We start from the raw sequence: 21,361 nt of genomic DNA, 5'->3' as shown, positions 1-21,361 counted from the left end.
TTAATCTCTTCAAGGTCAATGATTTCTTTATTGCTGAATCCAATGGTTTGTCATCCTTCTGGCCCTCTCTAGTTAACGTGACATTATTACTAGTCCTCTCCTCCTAGATGCTTTCTCCTCCTTGGGTTTTCATGACACTGCTCTATCATGGTTCTCTTCCTATGTACCTGATCTGATGGTTCTTTCTCAGACTCCTTTGCAGGACCACCAACTATGTTCTGCCATCTATGTGTGGGTATATGCCCAAAATTCTATCCTGCACTTTCTTTTCTGCTTTGTTAATCTCATTAATTTCTATTTTCCATCAAGGGCACCATCATTCTTCTACTCAGCCAAGTTTGTATCCTAGGAGTCACCCCCACCTTCAGCTCTCAACTCTTACTCATTCTCATATCTAATAAACTGCCATGTCTTATTCAGTCTACCTCCTCAATCTCTGACACTTCTGTCTCTGAACCTGTTCCCTTCTACCACAACCATCCTACTTCAAAAGCCCTCATCACTCCTTGCTTAGGCCATTGCAACAACCTCCAATGGGCCATGCTCAAATCCAGTCTCTTCCCTCTTCCCCCAAAATAGAGTATAAAATCATCCTTCCCCTATAAGACAATGGGATATTCTTAATTTACAAGTCTGACCATTTCATTCCCTTCTTGAGGGGCTATTGTGGCTCCCTTGTGCATTTAGGATGAAAATAGAAATTTCTCTGTTTTACATTTAAAGTTTTTCATAATCTGACTTCAGCCTATTTTCCAAATTGATGATACATCATTAGTCCTCATATTTTACACTGTAGTCATATTGTCACACTTGCTGTTCCCTAAACACAACATTCCACTCTTGCATTTGTGCCTTTGCACAGGATTCTCTCCATATACTCCCTCCCTGGAGTGCTTTCCTTTCTCTCCCCTGACTCCTGATACCCTTAGCTCCCATCAAGGTTTAGCACCTCCTTCAAGAGGCATTCCCTCATTCCTCCAGCTGTCAGCATCACCAAATAATTTTATATTTACTTTCTTTTTATCCTGTATTTACTTATTTGTAAACATGTTCTATCTCTCTACTGGAATGTAATCTCCCTGGATGAAAACATTGCCCCATCTTTGTATTTTCTTAATCCCCATGTGTGTAGTACATGGTAGGAAGTTTTATTATTGCTTGATTATGACAAAGGACATACATTGGTCAAATAGCTAGTTAGGACAGGACATGGAGACTCTGGCCAGAGAAATGAGAAAAGGATACTGCTCTATTTGTGAGCATATTCACAACCTTTGCCTCATATCACCATCCTGTCCAAACCATCTGATATCACTAGTCATACTCTAACCTCATACACATATAATACACATGAAATCAAATTTTCTCCTTAAACTCTCTCTATATAGAGTTTAAGACCTTTATATAGAGAGTTTATGGACTACTGCCACTCAGGTAGGTCTATGAGCACTCTTTAATCAAAACACATTTCCACTGTCCAGAAACATTCTTGGCTTTATATACACACCTACCACTCCAGCCCAATGTAAGTATTTGAAGACATCATTAATCTAAATAGATTTTTCAATGTATGACTTTTGTCTTTCCATCCAATATTATAGTACCATAATAAAAAGTTATATAGATTGATTTAATTCTCCCTCACCCTATAAACACAAATCTCAAATTTCTTTAACACAACACACGCATGCACACACACACACAAACTGAACTAAAACTTAATTGTCATTGTTGCAAGAGAACATTATTTTCCTAGGATAAAATACAAAATGATAGATTTTCCCAAAACCAAATGTGTTAGAGAAAAAGATAAAGTTCTTGACCTGACAGAATTTAAATCATTTTTAACATTTCCCACCAAATCCACCAAAGGAAATGTCAATGTTGCTTACTTTGAAAGTCTAACAGTAGAGGTAAAGCAAGTATATCCAAACCATATTAAAATGTAAATGTTTAACAAAATAAAGAAAAATACAATACAACCTAATGTCAATTTGTGGTTTTCGAAGTCAATATGCTGCCTGACACCACTGCTCTAAAGGAAAATATCAGAGAAGTCCTGAAGATACTGCCGAGAGAGATGAATGTACTCTTATGATCCTGGGGACTTTGCCTCCTTTCTATACATCTACATGTCAGATAGTGAATGGAAATGAGAGTTTGGCAAAGTTGGCAGAATGAAGGTCAACTGAGGCAAACTGGTCAATGTGAGGCAAACAGATTAGCTTCCAAGTACCAGCAGCATGAAAAAATCAGTGACTGGTTTCTCTATTTTGGGTTCATGATCTTGGAAATGGGAAAGACTTCAGGAAATATTTTAATCTAGGCACTCAGATGGTCATGTGAGCTGAACATTTTGGAAGTTCCCTCCAACGAATGTAAACCCATCCATGAGGGTCCTCTCCTTCATGTCCTCCTGAAAGCCAGGGGTATCATCTATGAAACAAAGGCCTCTAATAATAAATAATAAAATAGTAAGAGCTAGCATTTATACTAGGTATTCCAAAAGTCTTAGTGAAGTTTTAAGCTATGCCTAGGACAGGGCTTTAAGGTTTACTACTAAGGCTTTTGGAGATATTTTTTGATCTGCACAATATCCCTAGAAAGGTAGTACTCCAATCATACGAGGTATATCCTGCAGAAATTGTAGCCCCATTTTCCTAATTGGACAACTAAGTCCTAGCAATGCTGTGCTGGTCTAAGACCACAATAGCCAATAAGAGGGAAATATGCTTTTTCCTGTAGGGAAGAAATCAGAGGGCTGGGGGCCGGGGAGGGGCTGAGGGGGGGGGGGAGAACGGATAAGGATGAGCTAAACTGGCAAATTATATTTAAACAAATTAAGACTAGAGAAAGACAGTGTGCTGCCATGGAAGGGGCACTGGAAGTAGAACTAGAGTTTGGGTTCAAATCCAGGCTCTCATACATCCACCTGTTTGATCTTGGATAAATCCCTTGACCACTGAGGTCTCCAATTTCCTAAAGTCTTAGGATTTCATAGGATAATATAATTTCACAACGGAAAAGCACCATAGAGCTTATCTAGTCTAATCACATCATTTCATAAATAAGGAATCTCAGGGGGCAGCTAGGTGGCACAGTGGATAAAACACTGGCCCAGGATTCAGGAGGACCCGAGTTCAAATTCAGTCTCAGCCACTTGACACTTACTAGCTGTGTGACCCTGAGCAAGTCACTTAACTCTCAATGCCCCACAAAAATAAATAGATAGATAGATAAACAGACAGATAGATAAACAAACAAACAAATAAATGAGGAGTACCAATTTCAAAGAAGCAAGACGATTTGTCCAAGATCACACGGCTAATGTGCTGTCTTTCCAGGGCAAGATTATGGTTTGCATTAGTTGGGCTGGATTTTTAAGAAAACCTAGTTCTCTTCCCCACTAGATTGGAGATTTGCTGGGAAATGAACAAGTCATCTTTTACCAAACAGGTGCAAGAAATATGTCTTATAACACTAGAGGAGTAAGGCTACATCAGGGGTATGACCAGTGGTACCGATCATGTTGAGCATATGTTATTGGCAATGGGCTAGTTAGAAGGGGTAGAAGTATGCTGGCTTAGGGACTTCAAACATGAACATAAGAAATAATATAGAGACCTTGGGTGAATGTATTTGTATATATTCCAAGGTGGGGGATGGGGATTAAGAGCCAGAAATAGGGAAAGGGGAGGCCAAGAATCAGGGTGAACCGTAGGCTAAAAATGGAGGTGGTAGCCCTGGCATGAACTCCTAGCTCTGAGTGTGACTGATGGAGGAAATTCAAAGCACAAAGTGTAGTTAAGTGAGACAGAACCAGACCCACACCAGATGAATCCTTCCTACATGGCCAACTCTGAAGTCATCCATCAGGCTGCATCTCTGGTTGTAAAGGGGGAGAAAAACTTCATTGCATGGAAATTCTACAGCATTATGCTCTTTCAAATCAGGAATAGAGACTGAACCTATGACTGCATTGATACAGGGAATCTTGGATGAGGAGACTCCCTCTACCAATATGGATCACGATCTTCTCTGAAGTATCTAGTCTTAAGGAGCACCCTAGAACTTGTCATTTAACAACCAGTATATGTTAAAAGCAAGACTTGAAGATAAATCTTCTGTCTCTGAGGCCAGCTCTCTATTCACTATCATGTGGATACCTCTACTTTCAAAAAAGGCAAGATTCCAAATTACATATGGCATTGATGGGGAAGGGGAGCTGGGGCACAATTAGAGTGTGGAAGAAGGAATCGGGTATAGCAGCCAATGGTCATAACATTATGAACACCTTAGGAATTGGGGCATCACCATAACCTCTTTTTGGTTCAGCATTTCTGATGTTCCCAGGCCATATTGGGAGTGCACAAATACCTAGGCTGCTTAGATCTCACAGCTGCAATGATTACATGGATCTTGCTCCTACAGAGGACTTTCCCAGTACTTTATAAAACTGATCCATAAGCACCCCATGTTTTGCTTGTGATAACCGTTTGTGGGGAAACCTAGGCAGTATAGATAAAGAAAACCTCTTTCTTGGATTCTGGAAAGACAGACTGCAGGGTTACCATATATGTGCTCGCATAAATTCTGTTGAATGTCATCTAATGACCTAGGGAATGCTGGGACTTGACACCTCTTAGAAGTAGCATAGATCAAAACCAGAAGCCCCACTCCAAATCTTTAGCAGTACAAGGAGAGAATTGTGACTTAAATCAATAAACCCTATTGGAAACAAAGGGCAGCTTCCCTTGTCAACGGGAGGGGAAAATGAGAAGTAGAGAAGAAAAGGAAGTTAAGTCAGGTCTGACACATGCCAGCCAGCAGGCAGCCACAGAATATAAATATTTTTCTTGCACACTAAAAAGGAACACACCGATGGAACAGGTTATCCTGCTGTAAAAGGAGAATTGCTCTTCTTTTTGAGTGACAGTCCTTAAGCAAAAGAGCTTGAGAACTATGACTGGAGCAGGACTTGAGAGACCTGTGAGTAAATCTGGGTCAGCTACTGGCCTGCTGAGAGAAGCCAACACAGCTACTACCACAAGGCAGGAAGCCTGGCCTGGGAAGAGGACACTGGTGCTGAAAAGAGAAGATAAACACAGGAGCAAGACAGTGAGCACCACTCACTACCAGAAGGCCAAACCCTTCTCCTCTCAGCTCTGTACACATGCAAACTTTGCAGGCAGAGCCAAAGTTGTGAGCGTTCTTGGCCCAAGATAAATACCACTGCAAATTCTTTTCATGCCTGTCTTCCTTTGATTCAGTCATTCCCCAAAGGTAAGAAATGAGGCCAATTCCAGGTGTGCCAAGAGGTGTGCTGAACAAGACATATTCACGTTTTCTGGGAGGGAGGGTTAGGAGAACAGCAGACTCATGAAATGTCTGAGCTGGGATGGACCACAGAGATAAACTAGCTTGTCACCATTTCACAAATGAGGTAACTGAGGTTGACTTGCCCACGGTCACACTGCTGGTTAGTAGCCAAAATGGGACGAAGATGCAAAGTTTGACTATTTCAGTCTCATGTACTTCTTTTTGGCCATGACCTTTCATGAATAGGAAACTGAGGTACTAAAAGAAGTGACCTACAGTCAATTCCCTATCTAATGGACTGGTGAGTACAACCAGTACTTGACCACCACCTTCTCTCTGCCTACAGCAAGGGGAATATAGTTCAATCATACTCTAACGAAACATATTCTTCAAGGAGTCTGGATTCAAGGAAAAAAAAATATTTAGCCATAGTGCTCTAGGGAGCCAAATCTCCTGAAGGATGAGTAAGGCTCACAATAGGTAACACCAAATTCCTATACAAAACCTTTATCTCTTCCCTAGTTGAACTTTGGCTATAAATAGGCAAGTTTTAATAAAAAGCTTCCAAGGATTTTCCTTGATAGAATGACAGATCATCAATCTATATTGTTTGGAGATGATAGAGCCAGAAAACACCATAAACTTTCTAACAACTCTTGGCAGAAGGTAGACTACCTGAAATCCCTATTCTACCATGTGAGAAAAAAATAATCTTTTAATAGAAGAAAAGGCTTTCGTTCAAGATCAAGGGCATGTGCATATGGTTCCAAAGGCTTTTAAATGAAAGACTCCTTTGAGATAACATACTTAAGGCACTATGTAAAGTCAGTTATAATATTTGAAAGGATTTTCCTTTTCTATCTTGGTTGTTGAGTTCAGTAGGGTCCAGTTTTAAAGTTAAAGTCAATCAACTAGTATTTACTAAAGTCAGTCAACTACATTTATTAAGCACCTAGTATGTGCCACACACTGTGCTAAGCACTGGGATACACAATGAAAGGCAAAATACAGTCCCTGCTCTCAAAGAGTTCACAGGGGGAGACAACATGGAAATATTTATGAACAAGATATAGACAAGATAAAAAGGAGACCAAGAGATGGAAGAGGCTAGCATTAAAGGGGATCAGGATAGACTTTTTTTTTTTTTAGTTTTTTTAGTGAGGCAATTGGGGTTAAGTGACTTGCCCAGGGTCACACAGCTAGTAAGTGTTAAGTGTCTGAGGCTGGATTTGAACTCAGGTCCTCCTGACTCCAGGGCCTGTGCTCTATCCACTGTGCCACCTAGCTGCCCCCAGGATAGACTTCTTTAAGAAGGTAGAACTTTCATTTTGCTCTGGTACTAGACAGACACCCACAGAATCCAGTCATATAGTGATCACAAACTTCACATACTAGTCCCCCAAATCAAAACATTTGCTTAAAAAATAGTGTTTGACTGTTTACAAAGCACTTTTCTCATGATCTTGTGAATTATGTAGCATAGGTACTATTATTCCCATTTTATGGATGAGAAGACTGAAGCTGAGAAGGTAAGTAACTTCCTCATTATCATAAAGCTAATAAGTCTCAAAGTAAATACTTGGATTTGGTTCTTTGCCTCCAAGCCCAGTGTTCTGTTCCCTATAAAACACTAATTCCTTGTCCCAAGACAGGGATTTCTTCTATTATATCAAGAAGCAGCTTCCCACAATTCTTACACACACTAGCCTTTTAATATATGCATCATGGAAATAAGCTTATAAAGGATTCACATGATAAAAATAGTTACAGCAACATTTGTTCTTGAGGTAAAACACTAGAAACACGAGTGTAAATTGGGGATTGACTGAACAAAGTGTGGTATGTAAATGTTAATAGATTATTCGTCCATAAGAAATGAAAGATACAAGGAATTAAGATAACTATTAAGACTTCTTTTAAGTGATTCACAGCAAAGATAGATCCAGGAAACCATATACAATGATTACAATAACATAAATGAAAACAATAAAAGGCAGTTTAAAAAACAACTTTACATCAAATATCTCTGATATAAGGGTTTGACACAAAAAAATATAAGAATTAAAATAATTCCAAATAGATAATTGGTAAAAGGATATAAACAAATAATCCTCAAAAATAAGAATTGAAAAACTATTAACAATCCTATGAAAGACTGCTCCAAAATACCACTAATAGAAATTCAAATCAAAACAACCTTGAGGTTTTATCTCAATGACGGTAATCTATCAGATATAACAACAGATGGGAAAAATACATGCTAAAGGGGATGTTTGGAAAACAGGCTTGCTAAGGCCCTTTTGGACCTATGAACTAGGCCAAGCACCTGGAAATCAATTTGAAATTATGCAAAGATTACTAAAATGTTCATATTCTTTGAACCAAAGATCCTAATGCTAGACATATAGCCCAAAGAAGTCAGTGTTAAAAAGACCACATATACGCCAAAATATTTTTAGCAAAACTTTTTGTAGTACAAAGAAGTGGAAACAAACTAAATGCCGAACAATTAAACAATGTAATAGAATATTATTGTGCTATGAGGAAGAATAGGAAGTTATATATGAACTAATACACAGGGAAGTAAGCATAATTAGGCAAAGGATATACACAATGACTACACCAGTGTAAATGGAAAGAACAACAACAAAGCAGTTGAAACTGAATGTCGTGAAATTATGACCAAGCTGGGCCTCAAAGAAGAGACAGGAGAAGGCACCTCCCCACTTTTTCTTTTTTAACAGAGCTGGAGGTGGGGTGGGAAACTATGACTATGGAAGGCTGTAGATAATGTCAGACTTTTTGAAATCACTGGTTAGTTTTGCTGAACTTTTTTCCTTTTATATTTTTTTGTTATATGGGACAGGAATAAGGTGGGGAATGTTATGTTGGGAAATGTAGAGAATAGAAAAACAAAAGGAATCGATTCAAAAAGGGAATCAAACTGATTAAATGTAATACTTGATGCCAAACCCAGAAAACTGCTGTTAAAACAAACTTCCTTCCCTCCTCTCAGCAGAAAGGTGAGGGACTAGAGATGTAAAATGCAGTACATGCTGTTGGATTTTGTTTTGTTTCTATCATTTTTGTCTAAATTTTCCCTTTCTTAGAAGAGAGGATTCAGCCAAGGGGAAAGAAAGAGAGAGGAATACCCCCTGGGGACTTTACAGGGAAGATATAAAGGCAAAAGAGGAATCAAGCTAACTATTTTTCAGTTTAAAAAAAGAAATTAGCTTCCAAAACTTGTCACAATGTTCACCCTACCTCCAGCCATGTGTGTATGTATATGTATGTGTGAACATGTATACATATATGTGTGTATATCTGTGTATCTACATATAATTATATCTTTTTTCCCCAACTGAGGTATCTTGTAAAATACACACAACCACACAATTCACCTTATACCAAGCACCCACTCACACACCCTGTGACTAAAACTGAGACACCCAAATGCCATCTCACTGCACACCCCTTTTCTTCTGTCTTGTCTCCACTAACAAATAAATATGCTTTAATTTCCAGTGTTCCCCACACGTGTCCATCCCCGTAGATGATGCATGCACAGACCTTATCAGTACAACTACACACTGCCTTCAGCTTCCCTCCACTGGAAGTTTTGGTTCTACTCCAACAAACTCAATTTTAAATAAAACTAAATCTAAAACCCTAACCGCGGTCATTAGTTCAACTTACCAGATGCCAGAGAAATTGCCTGTCTCATTAATGAGTAAAACAGCAGCTGGTAACGTCTTGGAGCAGGTTGGTGGGTTTTAAAAATCTTGGGAGTTAGCCTGGATCCCCTCTCTCACTTCTAGCCAACATGTGGATTTACGTTCCCTCCAGATCCTCAGGCGGGAGGGAGCCCAGCACAGCTCGAGAAAAAGAGCTGCAGAAAAGTCTGCAGAAAAAAGCAGGCTGCTCAATTACAATTAACCATCCTGGAAGTAGGGGAGGAGAAGAAGCCAGTTCATTGAATACATATGGGAATGAAAACGCAGAGATGGGAAATGTTATGTAATTAAACTCTGCTGGCCTATCTTGCCCAGGGGGGGAAGTAAGACCCATCAGTAGTGACCTCTTCCAATCAATTTAATTGGCCCAACCTCGCCAAGAAAAGCAAGAGAATTGGTTTAGTGCCTTCTGGATATAGCTCAGCTCAAGCCTATTTATGGTCATTGAGCACAAGGGACTGCCTCAGGGACCAGCAGGCTAGGCCCTAATGCAGGGTCCAGGACTCCAGTACTTCAACAGGAGAAGAGGTTGTACCTACCCCCACTTCATTAGAGATGACTCATTGGTCAATTCAACACCTGACACCCACAATGCTTCTCACCAGCCAAAACTTTGCCTATCAAGCAACCAGACCTTAGGGAAAAACAAAAAATAATAGCAACTAGATACAGCTGAATAGGCTCTTCTCTTATTCAAAATAGGTCTACTACAAGAGAGCATTCTCATGCTCCCAAAGTCACTTTTTTTTTGGGGGGGGGTGCATTATTGTCTATGCACTTACAGGGGGGAAATATCTTTCCTCTAATAAGTTATTTCCTGTAATGGCCTTTAATTTCCTTTGATACTTCAATGCCCCTGTGATGTCACCAATATGGGTACTCCCTCTACAAGTAGAGATGGGAACTCATCATGCCTGTATAGTCTGTGTGAGTTTCATCTCCGTCCAGCCATAAATCCTTCAAAGGGGTTCACTCAATGTGCCGGTACCTTCTCCTAGAACTCTTGACTTGGTGGGGATGATGCTGGAGCCTAGAAACCCTTCCCTCCATAATCAGTGCTTCTTTTTCTGGTTATATATCTTTGCTTAAATCTTTTATGTTGCTTCTCTAGTACAATTCCTTATTAGTGATATATTAAAACCTACTCATGCCACCTCCCCCCCACCATGTGACTCTCCACTGCCTTTTGAATGAACCTCAATTCTGGCAACTCATAAAACCTTTCCTCTGACAATCTCAAAAAGTTTCCATGAATATGGAACCTTAGGACCTCTTAAACACTTCAATCCTTTCCATGCACTCTTTGATGTGGTGACACTAATCTTCTTGCTGTCCTGTGAACAAGACACGCCATCTCTTAGTTCTAGCAATTTTCTCTGACTGTCCCCCATGCCTGGAATGCTCTCCCTCTTTGTATCTGCCTACTGACTTCCCTGAAGTCTTTCCCAATCCCTCTTAATTCTTTTACCTTCTTTTACTTACTTCCTATTTATTGTATCTATAACTTATTTGTATTTGTATATATCTTGTAAACATGTTTGCTTACTGTCTCCATTAGATTGTGAGCTCCTTGAGAGTAGGACTGGTTTTTTGCCTCTTTTTGTATGCCATGTGCTTAGCCATTGTATTTAGCATGTAGTAGGGGCTTAATAAATGTGTATTAAGTCACTGACTAAACTAGGATTAGCTTATTACAATTTTATGCAGTCATGAAAAATTTAATAAAATATCTGCCCAAGGTTAATGAATTAATAGTGGAAATGGGATGGGTACCCAGACTTTATTGTCAGTGTGGATTATAAAAGGAGCTCAATCACTTCTAACTGGCTAGGATTGATTGCCGTGTTATTCCACATCTTTCATTTTTCACCTTTTGGTACAAAAGATTTGTGCTCTTAATCCAGGAAATCTTTATTAAAGGAAAGGAGGGATAGACTTTTCTGCCCAAATCCAATGTTTCTGGAGGGGAGAGTATGAAGGCAACCTCAAGCTTTCAAAAAGAAATTCACCAGAATTCCACTGTAACAGGGTTATTATTACACACATTCAAACACATCATACATTTTTGACATCACATCTCTCTTCCATTCCTCTTTCTACATACAAATACATACACATGATACATACATGATAGACATACAATCAGGGCTTGGCATAGCTTAAGTTACCTGGTAACACAGGTTCTTTCCCACTACCAGCAACTTTTGGTACCACAGGTATATGCAATCATAAAAACATACTTTATCACATACCTTGACATGGATACATTTTTACATTTATCATCCCATTCTTCTGATTTCCACCTCATTAGCTATCCCAGTGCCATGCTCCTTACCAGCCTCACTCCCTTCCTCCACTTTGGGGACTGAACTCCAGGGCTAACAATCTATTTTCCTAAAGAAGTGTTCCTTCCATTACTGTACCTTGCCTCATCTAACCAACACCTCATCTTATACAACATAACAAAAGCAAATTTAGTCCCCAAAGAAACACAGCATCCCTGTTTCCTTTATGAGAATTTAGTCCCACTTTACAACTGTCTGGGTAAAATATTCACTCCTATTTTTATCACCCCAATCAATGTTCACACATATATACCTCTGGACAACCCCCACACACACAGACACAAACAAACACACAAATACAGATTCTACTCATCTCAAATCAACATTTTCTGAGCTCACTTATTTTTACTTTGCTTCTTCTCCTCTTTAGCCTCCACCCCCACTCCCCCACCCCCCCAAAAGAGGCACCACACACTAGTCCCAAACATCCCAGACCTTCTCTTCAGCCTAGGTACTCAGCCATCCAAATTACAAATACCTACTTCTCCCCACATAAGAAATGCTACCACCCTTGCTCCTTTAACAAAACAGAGATGCTTATCATCAGAATCTTGAGAAACAGATACAGTGCTCTTTTCACAAAGCCAAAAATTTGTTCTCCTAGTACATATAACCAGAAACACCTCAAAGAAAAAGAATTATAAAGTGAAAAAAACCTTCAATATGTCACCTAGCCATCCTTAGGCCTCTTGGTAAAGCTGTAGTAGTCAAATTATTCCCCAAAGACAATGCCTCTGGTACACTGTGTTATGTTCAGAGCCTCTAACACTTTGCTATCTACCCAGCAAGCACTGGATATATGTTAAATCTGAAGAATAGCCATTAATGGTGGGGCACTCATAAGCATTCCTTATACATACATGCATCTCTTCTAAAAGAAAATGAACTCTCTTCTTCCACTCACATCTTACATATAGATTTCTTACTATTCCCTCTCCCCAAACTCCTCCACAAAATGGTCTATTATGTAGTTCCGCACAACCTTCTCTTATATGTGAGCCCCTCATCCTAATCCTAACCAAGAGTCATCTCACTGGAAACATAGCTTCCTTTCCCAGCTAAGTCCTCCATGATTCCAAGAGGAATCTGTCTCAGTTCACAATTTACCACCCCTCAAATGCCTCAATGCCATTCCTGCCAAATTCTCCAATACCCAGACCCCCACACATCATCCACATCTTCCATATAAAGTTTACAACCTGCTCTTCTCATAATCTTTCCCCACCCCCTACACACATCCCCTTGGTAATCCTCAGACAAACAACCCTGCACCCAAGCCCACTTTTCCCTCACACATTACTCCCACACCACATTAATACAACCTCTCTGGGCAGACAGATACAACCTATCCCTTTGCTCCAAATTCTCGCTCTCCTTGCTCCCCCCTTTCTCCCTGAAGATAAACAGCCTTTTCCTTGGCCTACACCTACAGTCCCATATACTCTGGCTTTCCCTCTCTTTATACATGTGTTCATCCTACAAACACCTCCAAAACACAGTCAAATAGCATTAGAATTAGTTCTAACTATGTGCCAGGAAGTATGTACACACACATACCAGTCTTAATGTATATCTGATTCTCCCTACCCATATAACTCACTCAACTAATTTGTACTTTTATCCCCATAAGCTTCCCCACACTTAACACAGCTTGTATAGACACACAAACACTTCTCTACGTATAGATCCTACACACTCAGTTCATTTCCAGATCCTCTAGCTGTGCTCACGCAAAATTCTAATGGCAACAATCTTAATGGATATTCCCTAGGAACATTCATTGCTGCTTCCCAACATTTTATTTATACATACCTATATTTCCTCTCCTCACATGGGTTCATATGTTAAAGAACAAGGTAGAAGTTGGATCCTTCTCCAAACTTTATCCCTCAGCTTTCTTTGTGTTGTAAGTCACAAAGGAATTGAATAAGGTGCAAGTTTAAGTGTTTTTTCTGTAGGGATTCGGAAAGGGGTGGAAGTAAAACTGTTGAAACTTTCCAATTCTGTCCTCAATGGACAAGTGGATGTTCTCTCCCCTGCTATCCTTGCAGAGTGGGAGACAGATCTTTACTGAAAAGCACATGTTCCCTCCACCACCACCCCTGAAACTCTTTCTCCTCTTTCTCCACAGAGAGAGGGCAGCCTGCCTTTTCCCCAAAGCCTAACCCCAAATCATACTTCCAACACATGAAGATTTCTCCTCTCCAAGAGTAAGTGTGTCATCCAGGTCCCAAGCTCTCTCTACCCAGTCGCTGACCGCTGACCAGAAGCCCAGGCACCAGAGGTAAAGAGAACAGTCTTCCTTTTCCCAGTTCCCTCCATCTGGAATACCCACAGATCCGACCAAAAAAAAAGCCTTTTTTAGTCAACCGCTCCCATCTCCTCTGTCCAAACAGTATTCCTTAGGTCCCTTTATTTTAAAGGCAACTTATGAAATGGCTCAGCAAAACTATCTGAACCATTTAGTAACTTCTACAGATCAGTCTACCCCCAGCCCAAACTGAAGGCACTCACAGTTCCCTTCCCCCACTCCACCTACTCTATACTGTGGCTCCTTTTACTTCTCCCTACAATCCAGAAGTAGCTCTCAAATTTTTGGATGACTAGAGGTTTTGGTTTTTGGGATAAGGTACAATTTATTTTACTCTCCCCTCAACCTTCTTGATCCCTTCAGGGCCTTTGGGTCTGCCAGTCTTCCCACATAAGGAACAGTGCCTCGAGTTTCCTAGAAGGACTTTGAGAACCAGTAATGGTAACCATCCTGGATGTCCTGGATGCCTTGGCCCAAGTGCCCTTCTACTCTCCAGAAATCAGACTGGATCTTCTAAACCTGGGACCCAGATGTGGGGTTCAAGGAGTTGGTAATGTAGAGTGAGTGACCAAAAGAGGAATTTCATGGGTATGGTGGAGAAGATAGGTGGGGGCTGTTTGATAAAAGGTGGGTGCATGTGTGAGTGAGAGAGAGAGGGGGGAGAGAGAGAGAGAGAGAGAGAGAGAGAGAGAGAGAGAGAGAGAGAGAGAGAGAGAGAGAGAGAGAGAGAGAGATTCTTGCAAGGTTTGTTGGGAGCAAAGGTCACAAAGAGAGAAAGTGTTCAGGGGAAGGAAGGGCTGAGTTATTAGTTACAGGTACTAAGGAAAAGGAAGGTCTATTTCTCCAAACTGGGAAATGACTGTACTTGTCAAAGACAGACTGCTCCCCTCCCCCATCCCAGATAGAGGGGAGGAGGGAGGTGTTATGGGGCCACATGGGGGGAGGGGATTTAGTGGATTGTACATGTGTGTATGTGGGGGGTGGGAGAGCGGCTTCTCCTACTCTGCTATTGAGATTTGCTTTAAAAAAAAAAACCTTTTGTTAAACAGGATGCTGCAGAGACTTCTCTGGAGTAAAAGGACAGGGGTGTTTCTGGATTATCCCCTTCCTCTCATACCATCCCCAGACCCCTTCCAATCCAGGTCCCTTAAATCTGATCACTTTCCCAGATTTATGACCAGTTTTCTTGGGACTCAGGAAAGTGGAAAGTAACAGGGGTGTGCGGGGGAGGCAGAGAGAGGGTGATCCCCCTTACAACTCCAAATATCGAAACCCAAACTTCCCTCGAGTGAAGCCAAGAGCTCGGAGAGACCGGAGTTACTGGGGGGAAAGGGGGTACAGAGTTGAGGACAGAAGCGTCGGCAAATTGCTTGGAGGTAGCAAGCAGCTGAGCTCATCCGACAACACTTCACTCTGGAATCTCCCAATCTCCCCCAAGAGACTGGACCCCTTTCCTCCTCTTTAACCCCCACTTTGCCCACCCTCCTTCCCGTCCCTTACCGTGGCAGGAGTAACCATGGCATCCGTGTGAATGTTTTCAGAGAAGTCGACATGAAGAGAAAAGTGGAAACGAGCGGGTTCATTCAGTCTCCCCCACCCCGCCGCCGCTGCCACAGCTACAGATCACCACCACCACCACTCAAAAAATTAAAAAAAAAAAATAGTTGTGCGGGTCTCTCCCGGGGACTGCGCGCGTAGCTCCTCGATTTGGGAGAGAGGATCCTTCAACTCTGAGTCCCGAGAACATAATCTGCGCGGTTATAACCAGCCAACCCAGCCAGATGGCTCCGTGCTCAGCGCAGTAACCCTTTAGGCGCCGCGGCGCAGCCTTCCCGCGCTGCCTCACCTCCAGCCCACGCTGCGCCCCTTCTCAGCCCCCCACCAGCCGCAGGCGCACCCGGCCCTGGGCTTCTGGAGGCTAAGTCGGAAATGGCGCAAGGTGCTTTTGTTTTTCTTTGTTTGCTGGGGGTGGGCTGGGCAGAGAGAGGCGCCTCCTCGTTTCTCTTATTTCTCTCAAACCCCCAAATTAGAAAGAGCTTTCTATCCCTTTCAGAGATTTAGGAAGACCTGGACACGTATTGTGTCGCGTTGTGTTATATTGTATGGGTTGTACAATTCAGATTAAATTGCTTCAACAGGTCTTTTTTTGTTGTTGTTGTAGCTATTGTTAGTCAATTCTTCCAGGACCTCCCCCCGACTTTTTCCTCTATTTTTTCTCAGGAGAAGGGGTTAGCTCACTTAGATTCCTCAGCCAGTTTGGGTCTGATTTTTAAACCCCTCCTCCTATCCCTAGACCCTTGGAGTTACAGATCTCTCCCCCATCCCCCTCCCCAACCTCCGGCCCTTTCCTCCAACTTGCAACGCACAACACCAACACCACTCGCCCCCTCCTACACACACACACACACACACGTACGCACACAGACAGAGCAAACTGTCAGCTCACGCTGACCAGTCTTGTTGGTGTGCTCGGAAGTCAGTCAAGACAGGTGAAGTCAAAAACGTGGGTGGGAGAGCAGGCAGGGGGAAGGGAGGGCGGGTGTGTGTGTGTGTGTGTGTGTGTGTGTGTGTGTGTGTGTGTGTGTGTGTGTGGCGAGTGGGGAGTGGGGAGTGGGGGGTGGGGGGTGGGGGTGGGGGGTGGGTCACTCTTCTGGCAATCCAGGACTCCTACTTTCAACTTGGAGGTAGTTTCCCGGGAGGATACTTATCCACCGCGAACCAGAAAGGTTGAGATTGGGGGGAGGGAGACGGGAAGCGGGGAGAAGGGGTGGTGCGGGGAGGTGGGGGGGGGGCGTTGAGTTAAGGGTGAGAGAGGAAAAACAAAAAAACAACTTCTCCCCGAAGCCAAAAAAAGTAGCGACTCACGTCTCCTTCGGCAGACAAACTACAGAAAGAGCCCCAGGATCTGGGCGGGGGGGGAGTAGGAAGGGGGGCAATGTGAAATCTTTTTTAAAAATTCGAAAAATGAACATTGCAGAAAAGGCGGTGATAAGTTTAGCTACCTTTCTACTCCCTACTCTCCCACTCTCTGTCTCTGCCTCTGTTTCTCTGTCTCTGTCTCTGTCTTCCCTCTCCCCCAACACAATTTACCAGTTTATATTATCTTGCTTTCCCCATCTAGAGCACTGGGCGAGGGGGGGGGGGCGGCGCGGGGGAATAGTAGTACTATAGGCACCAAAAAGAAATCAAGAGTGTTTGAAGCGAGTTTGAAGCACCTATTTGAGAAGACGAGGTCATAAGGGCCCCTAAAGTCACTTAAGCAATTTCCTGGTTCCCCTTCCCCACATTAACAAAGATAATTCTCCCAAGTACTCAACATCTCTCTCGCCTACCTTAGTAATCAATCCCCCTACTCTTGCAATCTATCTCCTCGAGCCTCAAGGTAGTACTGTAGTGACACTGAGCGGAAAAAGAAAAAAAAAATCAAAAGTCTCCAGTAGTGCACTCATTCTGCTATCTCACAGCTTTGCACCCAGAATGGGGTCCGACCAGTCTCCGCCTCTCCCCCAAGGTGTGGGGTCTGGGAAGTATTCGAAAACTGAGTAACCCCCTTAGAGGCGGCAGAAGTTTGCCTGCGTCAGCCCGAACTAGGCAGCAAAGAGCGGCTGGGGGAAGGCGAAGGGGGCGGGGAGTGGGGGAAGCAGGGGAGTCAGTAAAAGGTGCAGAGAAACGGGTTTGGGGGGCTGCGTACTATATAGATTGTACCTGCCTCGTCATTATCCCGGCTGATGGGGGCTGTCACATCGAAAATGTGGAGAAGCGCTCACCGAGACTCTGGGGCGTCACCTCCCGCAGCCCCTCCGAGGGGTTGGGTTCTCCTTAGGTGGCTCCCCTCACGCCAAGGTATCCCCAGTTCTAGCGAGGTTTTCCTCCAGCCCAGGTTAGACGGCAGAGGCTTTTCCCCTCCTCCCCCCATGAAGACTTGGGCTGGGCGTGTACTGTTTGGGTTTGGTTTTCTCTCTCTCTCTCTCTGCCCGCCTCCCTTCCCTCCCCTCTCTTTCTCTGCCTTCCCCTCCCGTAGTCAAAGAAAGGATTGTGGAGTCAAGACTGAGATTCTTTGACCGAGGATAGGACCCTTAAACCCAGCATCAAAACTCTTCTCCCAGTCTCCAGCGGGGTCCTCATATCAAGGAACCCGGGGCGGGGCGGGGGGTAAGCAAGAGGAACACTTGGGTGGGGGGGAGGGGGGAGAGGTGAGGTAGAGAATAGCTCTCCAGCTGCTGTATTTAAAGGGTTAAAAATATATGTTGGCGGACCCGCGGTGAGCTCTACAGTCTCAAACTACCCGGAGGGAGGGGAGAGGAAGGGGGTGAAATTGAATTTGAAAAATCAGAGAAAGAAAAGGAGTTTAAGACCAGCGATTTGTTCTGCAAATGCCTTCCACTGACTCCCCCTTCTCACTATGTCTAGGAGAGGCAAAAACCGAAGAGGAGTTTGCTTTGATTCTCAACTCAGGTTTTGTCCTGAACTGGTGTGTTTTTGCATGCAGTCGGCAAGCCTTGTAATATGAGACTCGACACCTTAATCTTGTCAAATATATGGAAAGGGGGATGGGGGTGGTGAGAAGGAGAACCTGCCTTTCCTCTCGGTAAATGAATTGGTGAAGAAGCAAAGATGTGATTCAGCAATCACCACCAGCAGCCCTCCCCCCTCCTCTAACCCCCCATCTTGTAAGAAAACTATGACAAATTCCAAAACGTGACGAGCTTCCCCACTCACTCCCCTTTCAGAAAGGCTTCTGAGGAATGGCAATGTGATAGCTGAATTGAGGAGACTGAGTGGCAAAGAACTGGAATGGAGTAAAATATTTTTAAGAGTGGTTGGGAGGGGGGAGTTGAGGGGGAAAGTCATCCACAACCGTCAATTTGACACTTTGTAGCAGGTCTTTTGTTCTCCAGTGAAACTTTTGTTTGAAGGCTTCAGTTGTGTCTATCCATCCAAATTGAAGGGGGAGAGGGGAAGTCAAGTAGTTCCAACTATGCAGCCAGACATAATCCATACTATTCAAAAGCATACCAGTCCTGTCTAAGAAGCCCTGGGTTTGGAATGAGTAGAGACCTAGGTTTAAGCCCATTTGCCTATACGGAGTACAACTCAAAACTTCTAGGACCTTCAGTTTCCTCAAAGGTAAAATGGGGATTATAAATAATACATTGTTGGAAGGAAACCTACCAGTTATTAGTATTTCCAGAGTTCTTTCGTTTTTGAGATGATTGTTTCAACCCTTCTACCTTATCTGAGTGGACACCACCTTAGTGATTTAGTATCATAGCATTGCATCTCATCAGTTCACTGTATTTTTTAGGTCATTGATCATCTTCTGCTCTCCTTGTTTAATCTAAGAGCAAGGCACTTCATTTGTCAGGGAAGCATCCTAGGTATCAAAGCTCTTTGCATTGTAGCTCCTGAGAGAAGCAGTGGGCTCATCTCTTTATTGGAAATCCCTTATAACTTCCTCCTTAGAGTAAATTTTAAAAGGAGAGGCTATACTCCACCCTCCCTTATCTTTTGCAATAGCACCACTCTGTGGTTGAAAGATTGAACAGAAATAATATATGCATATGTAAAATACTTTTGTATATGGTACGTTTCAGAGATATATTACTAGTCAAGGTTATTCCTATTCCAAGCAAACAGTATTGGGAACACGTAGAACTTTGTGTGGGGAAATGAAAGACTAGATGATAGGCAAGCTTATTTTCCCTTAGCCAGTTGGATTTGAGTTTTTGCCTTTATTTATTTATGTTTTTACTTTGAGACAATCAACTGAAAGGTTTTCTGGACTCCAAGGCATTTGTAAGATAGCATCTTTTGCTGATGGAGAGTTCTCTGTAATACCTTGGCAGAACTGCTAAGAACTATTATTCCTACCAGGTGCAGAACCTCCTCTGTCCCAAATCTGCTTCCCTTCCCTCCCCCAGTCCCTTCTCCTGGACAGCTGCTTAGGCTGATAGGAGATTGTCCCAATGTTTTTGCAAGAATTACAATAAAACTCAAAGGGCCTTAGGATTAAATGTCAGAAGAAGGTATAGAATGTTATTCATCCTTAGTGCATATTCCCAATGAGACCATCTTTTACGTCACAAAGGTAATTGTGATGTAATATTATTAGCAAAATAGTTTTGTCTCCTAACGACCTCCTCTGATGCTTCACTCTGGCATGGAGGTGACAGCAGCTCCTCCAAACCTATGCCAGGGGAGCTAAGCTCTGGAAGGCTTCCAGAAATGGTCCCAGGGATGAGCTTTATGCTTTTTATTTCAGGTAAAGCCAAGCTAAGTTTGAACAGGCTTATCATTAGGTTGATTTAGGATCATAGATCTAGAAAAAATCTCAAAGATGATCTAGTTCATCCCCCTTCACTTTGCAGAGTACAAAATTGAGGCCCTCAGAAATTAAGTGACTTGCCCAAAGTCACATAGGTAGTATCAGAAATGAAATTCGAACCCAAGTCCTCTGACTCTAGAGGCTATGTATTTTCTTCCATTGTGTCACACTGCTAACTCTCTGCAAGTTAATGGATATGTCAGACGCAGCAATTCATAAAAGACTGTTCAGTAAGGTGTAGAAAGGGTTGTGACCTATCTCAATAAAATGAGAACCCACACTGATGAAATCACAGACTTGAGGTATATCATAAGAAGCAGGTTTAAATAAAAATCTTTATTCTACTTTCCCAAGTGGAAGCTGGAACTTGGAAAGGTAGAGTTGTTTGTCCTTCTTTTCAAAGAGGACCAATGACATCATGCGATGATGTCTTGACTCAAGCATGAACTGGATTCATCAGGCAGAATTGCACAGGTTCATCGGCCTCACTCTCTCTTCCAGAGTCATCAAAGTCCAGTGGCAGGCCCACAGTCAGGATGAATGGCAGTAGCCCAGGATAAAGTGGATGACCTTGGTGTCTTCAATGTCTCACCAAGCTCTAAGCACTCCACAGCACCTGCTTGAGCTGCCTTCATGGACAGTGGAATAAATTGTTCTCACATTCCCACTCCACTGGGCAAAATCTTCAAATGCTTGGGGTAGACATCGCCCTAACTCATTAACAGGTTTGAGGCCTCTAGGTTACCCTCATCCCAGTTTAGCCCAACGACTGAGACTGCTTTACTGGGACACGGTTACTGCTCATGCTACAGCTTTTTGGAGCCACGGGTGAGAGTTGGGTGACAGGTGGACACCAACTGTGAATGAGGAGCCCTACAAAGGCCTGAACAAGCCCTCACAGCAGAGGTGCTAGTCCTCCCCGAATACCCAACGTAGCCCATTTATATAGCACCTACCGTGTGCCAGGCACTGTGCTAAGTGTTGTTGTGTTGTTTTTTTAAACAGATCTCATTTGATCCTTCACACAACCCTGAAAAGTAGATGCGGTTATTAGCCCATTTTGGAGCTAAGAAAATTTAGGATAAAGTGACTTGCCTACAGTCACATAACTTGTAAGTCTCCGAGACCAGCTTTGATCTCAGGTCTTCCTGACTCCAGGATCAGTGTTTTATCTACTGTGCCACCAGCTGCCTCTACTTTCCCATGGTTATGTAGCAAATTAGGGCCATTGCTATAATTCTTAGCTTCTCATGTAAACCTCTCTGTAGCCATCATTATCCTTTCCATATAGAGTTACATAATGTTAGTGTTTCAAGGAACCAGGTTA

At 42.7% G+C, this 21,361-nt stretch overlaps 1 protein-coding gene across 2 annotated transcripts in view; it reads right to left on the bottom strand.

Moving 5' to 3' along the window:
• The window catches only part of NTF3 (neurotrophin 3), a 151,968-nt gene extending 136,543 nt beyond the window's left edge, over positions 1–15,425 (bottom strand). The window contains exon 1 of one of the 2 annotated variants that reach the window (XM_043968159.1): positions 15,210–15,425. In XM_043968159.1, coding sequence (XP_043824094.1) covers positions 15,210–15,227 — 18 coding nt within the window. In that variant the 5' untranslated portion in view covers positions 15,228–15,425. Of the gene's footprint in view, positions 1–9,015; positions 9,118–15,209 lie in introns of those variants that run through there. The other variant, XM_043968160.1, reaches the window with a different exon arrangement.
• Positions 15,426–21,361: the final 5,936 nt, after the last annotated feature.

The sequence above is a fragment of the Dromiciops gliroides genome, chromosome 5, assembly GCF_019393635.1.
Source record: "Dromiciops gliroides isolate mDroGli1 chromosome 5, mDroGli1.pri, whole genome shotgun sequence".
Lineage (NCBI taxonomy): Eukaryota > Metazoa > Chordata > Mammalia > Microbiotheria > Microbiotheriidae > Dromiciops > Dromiciops gliroides.
Note: the sequence above shows the minus strand (reverse complement) of the source record. Positions and strands in the feature narration are given on the sequence as shown.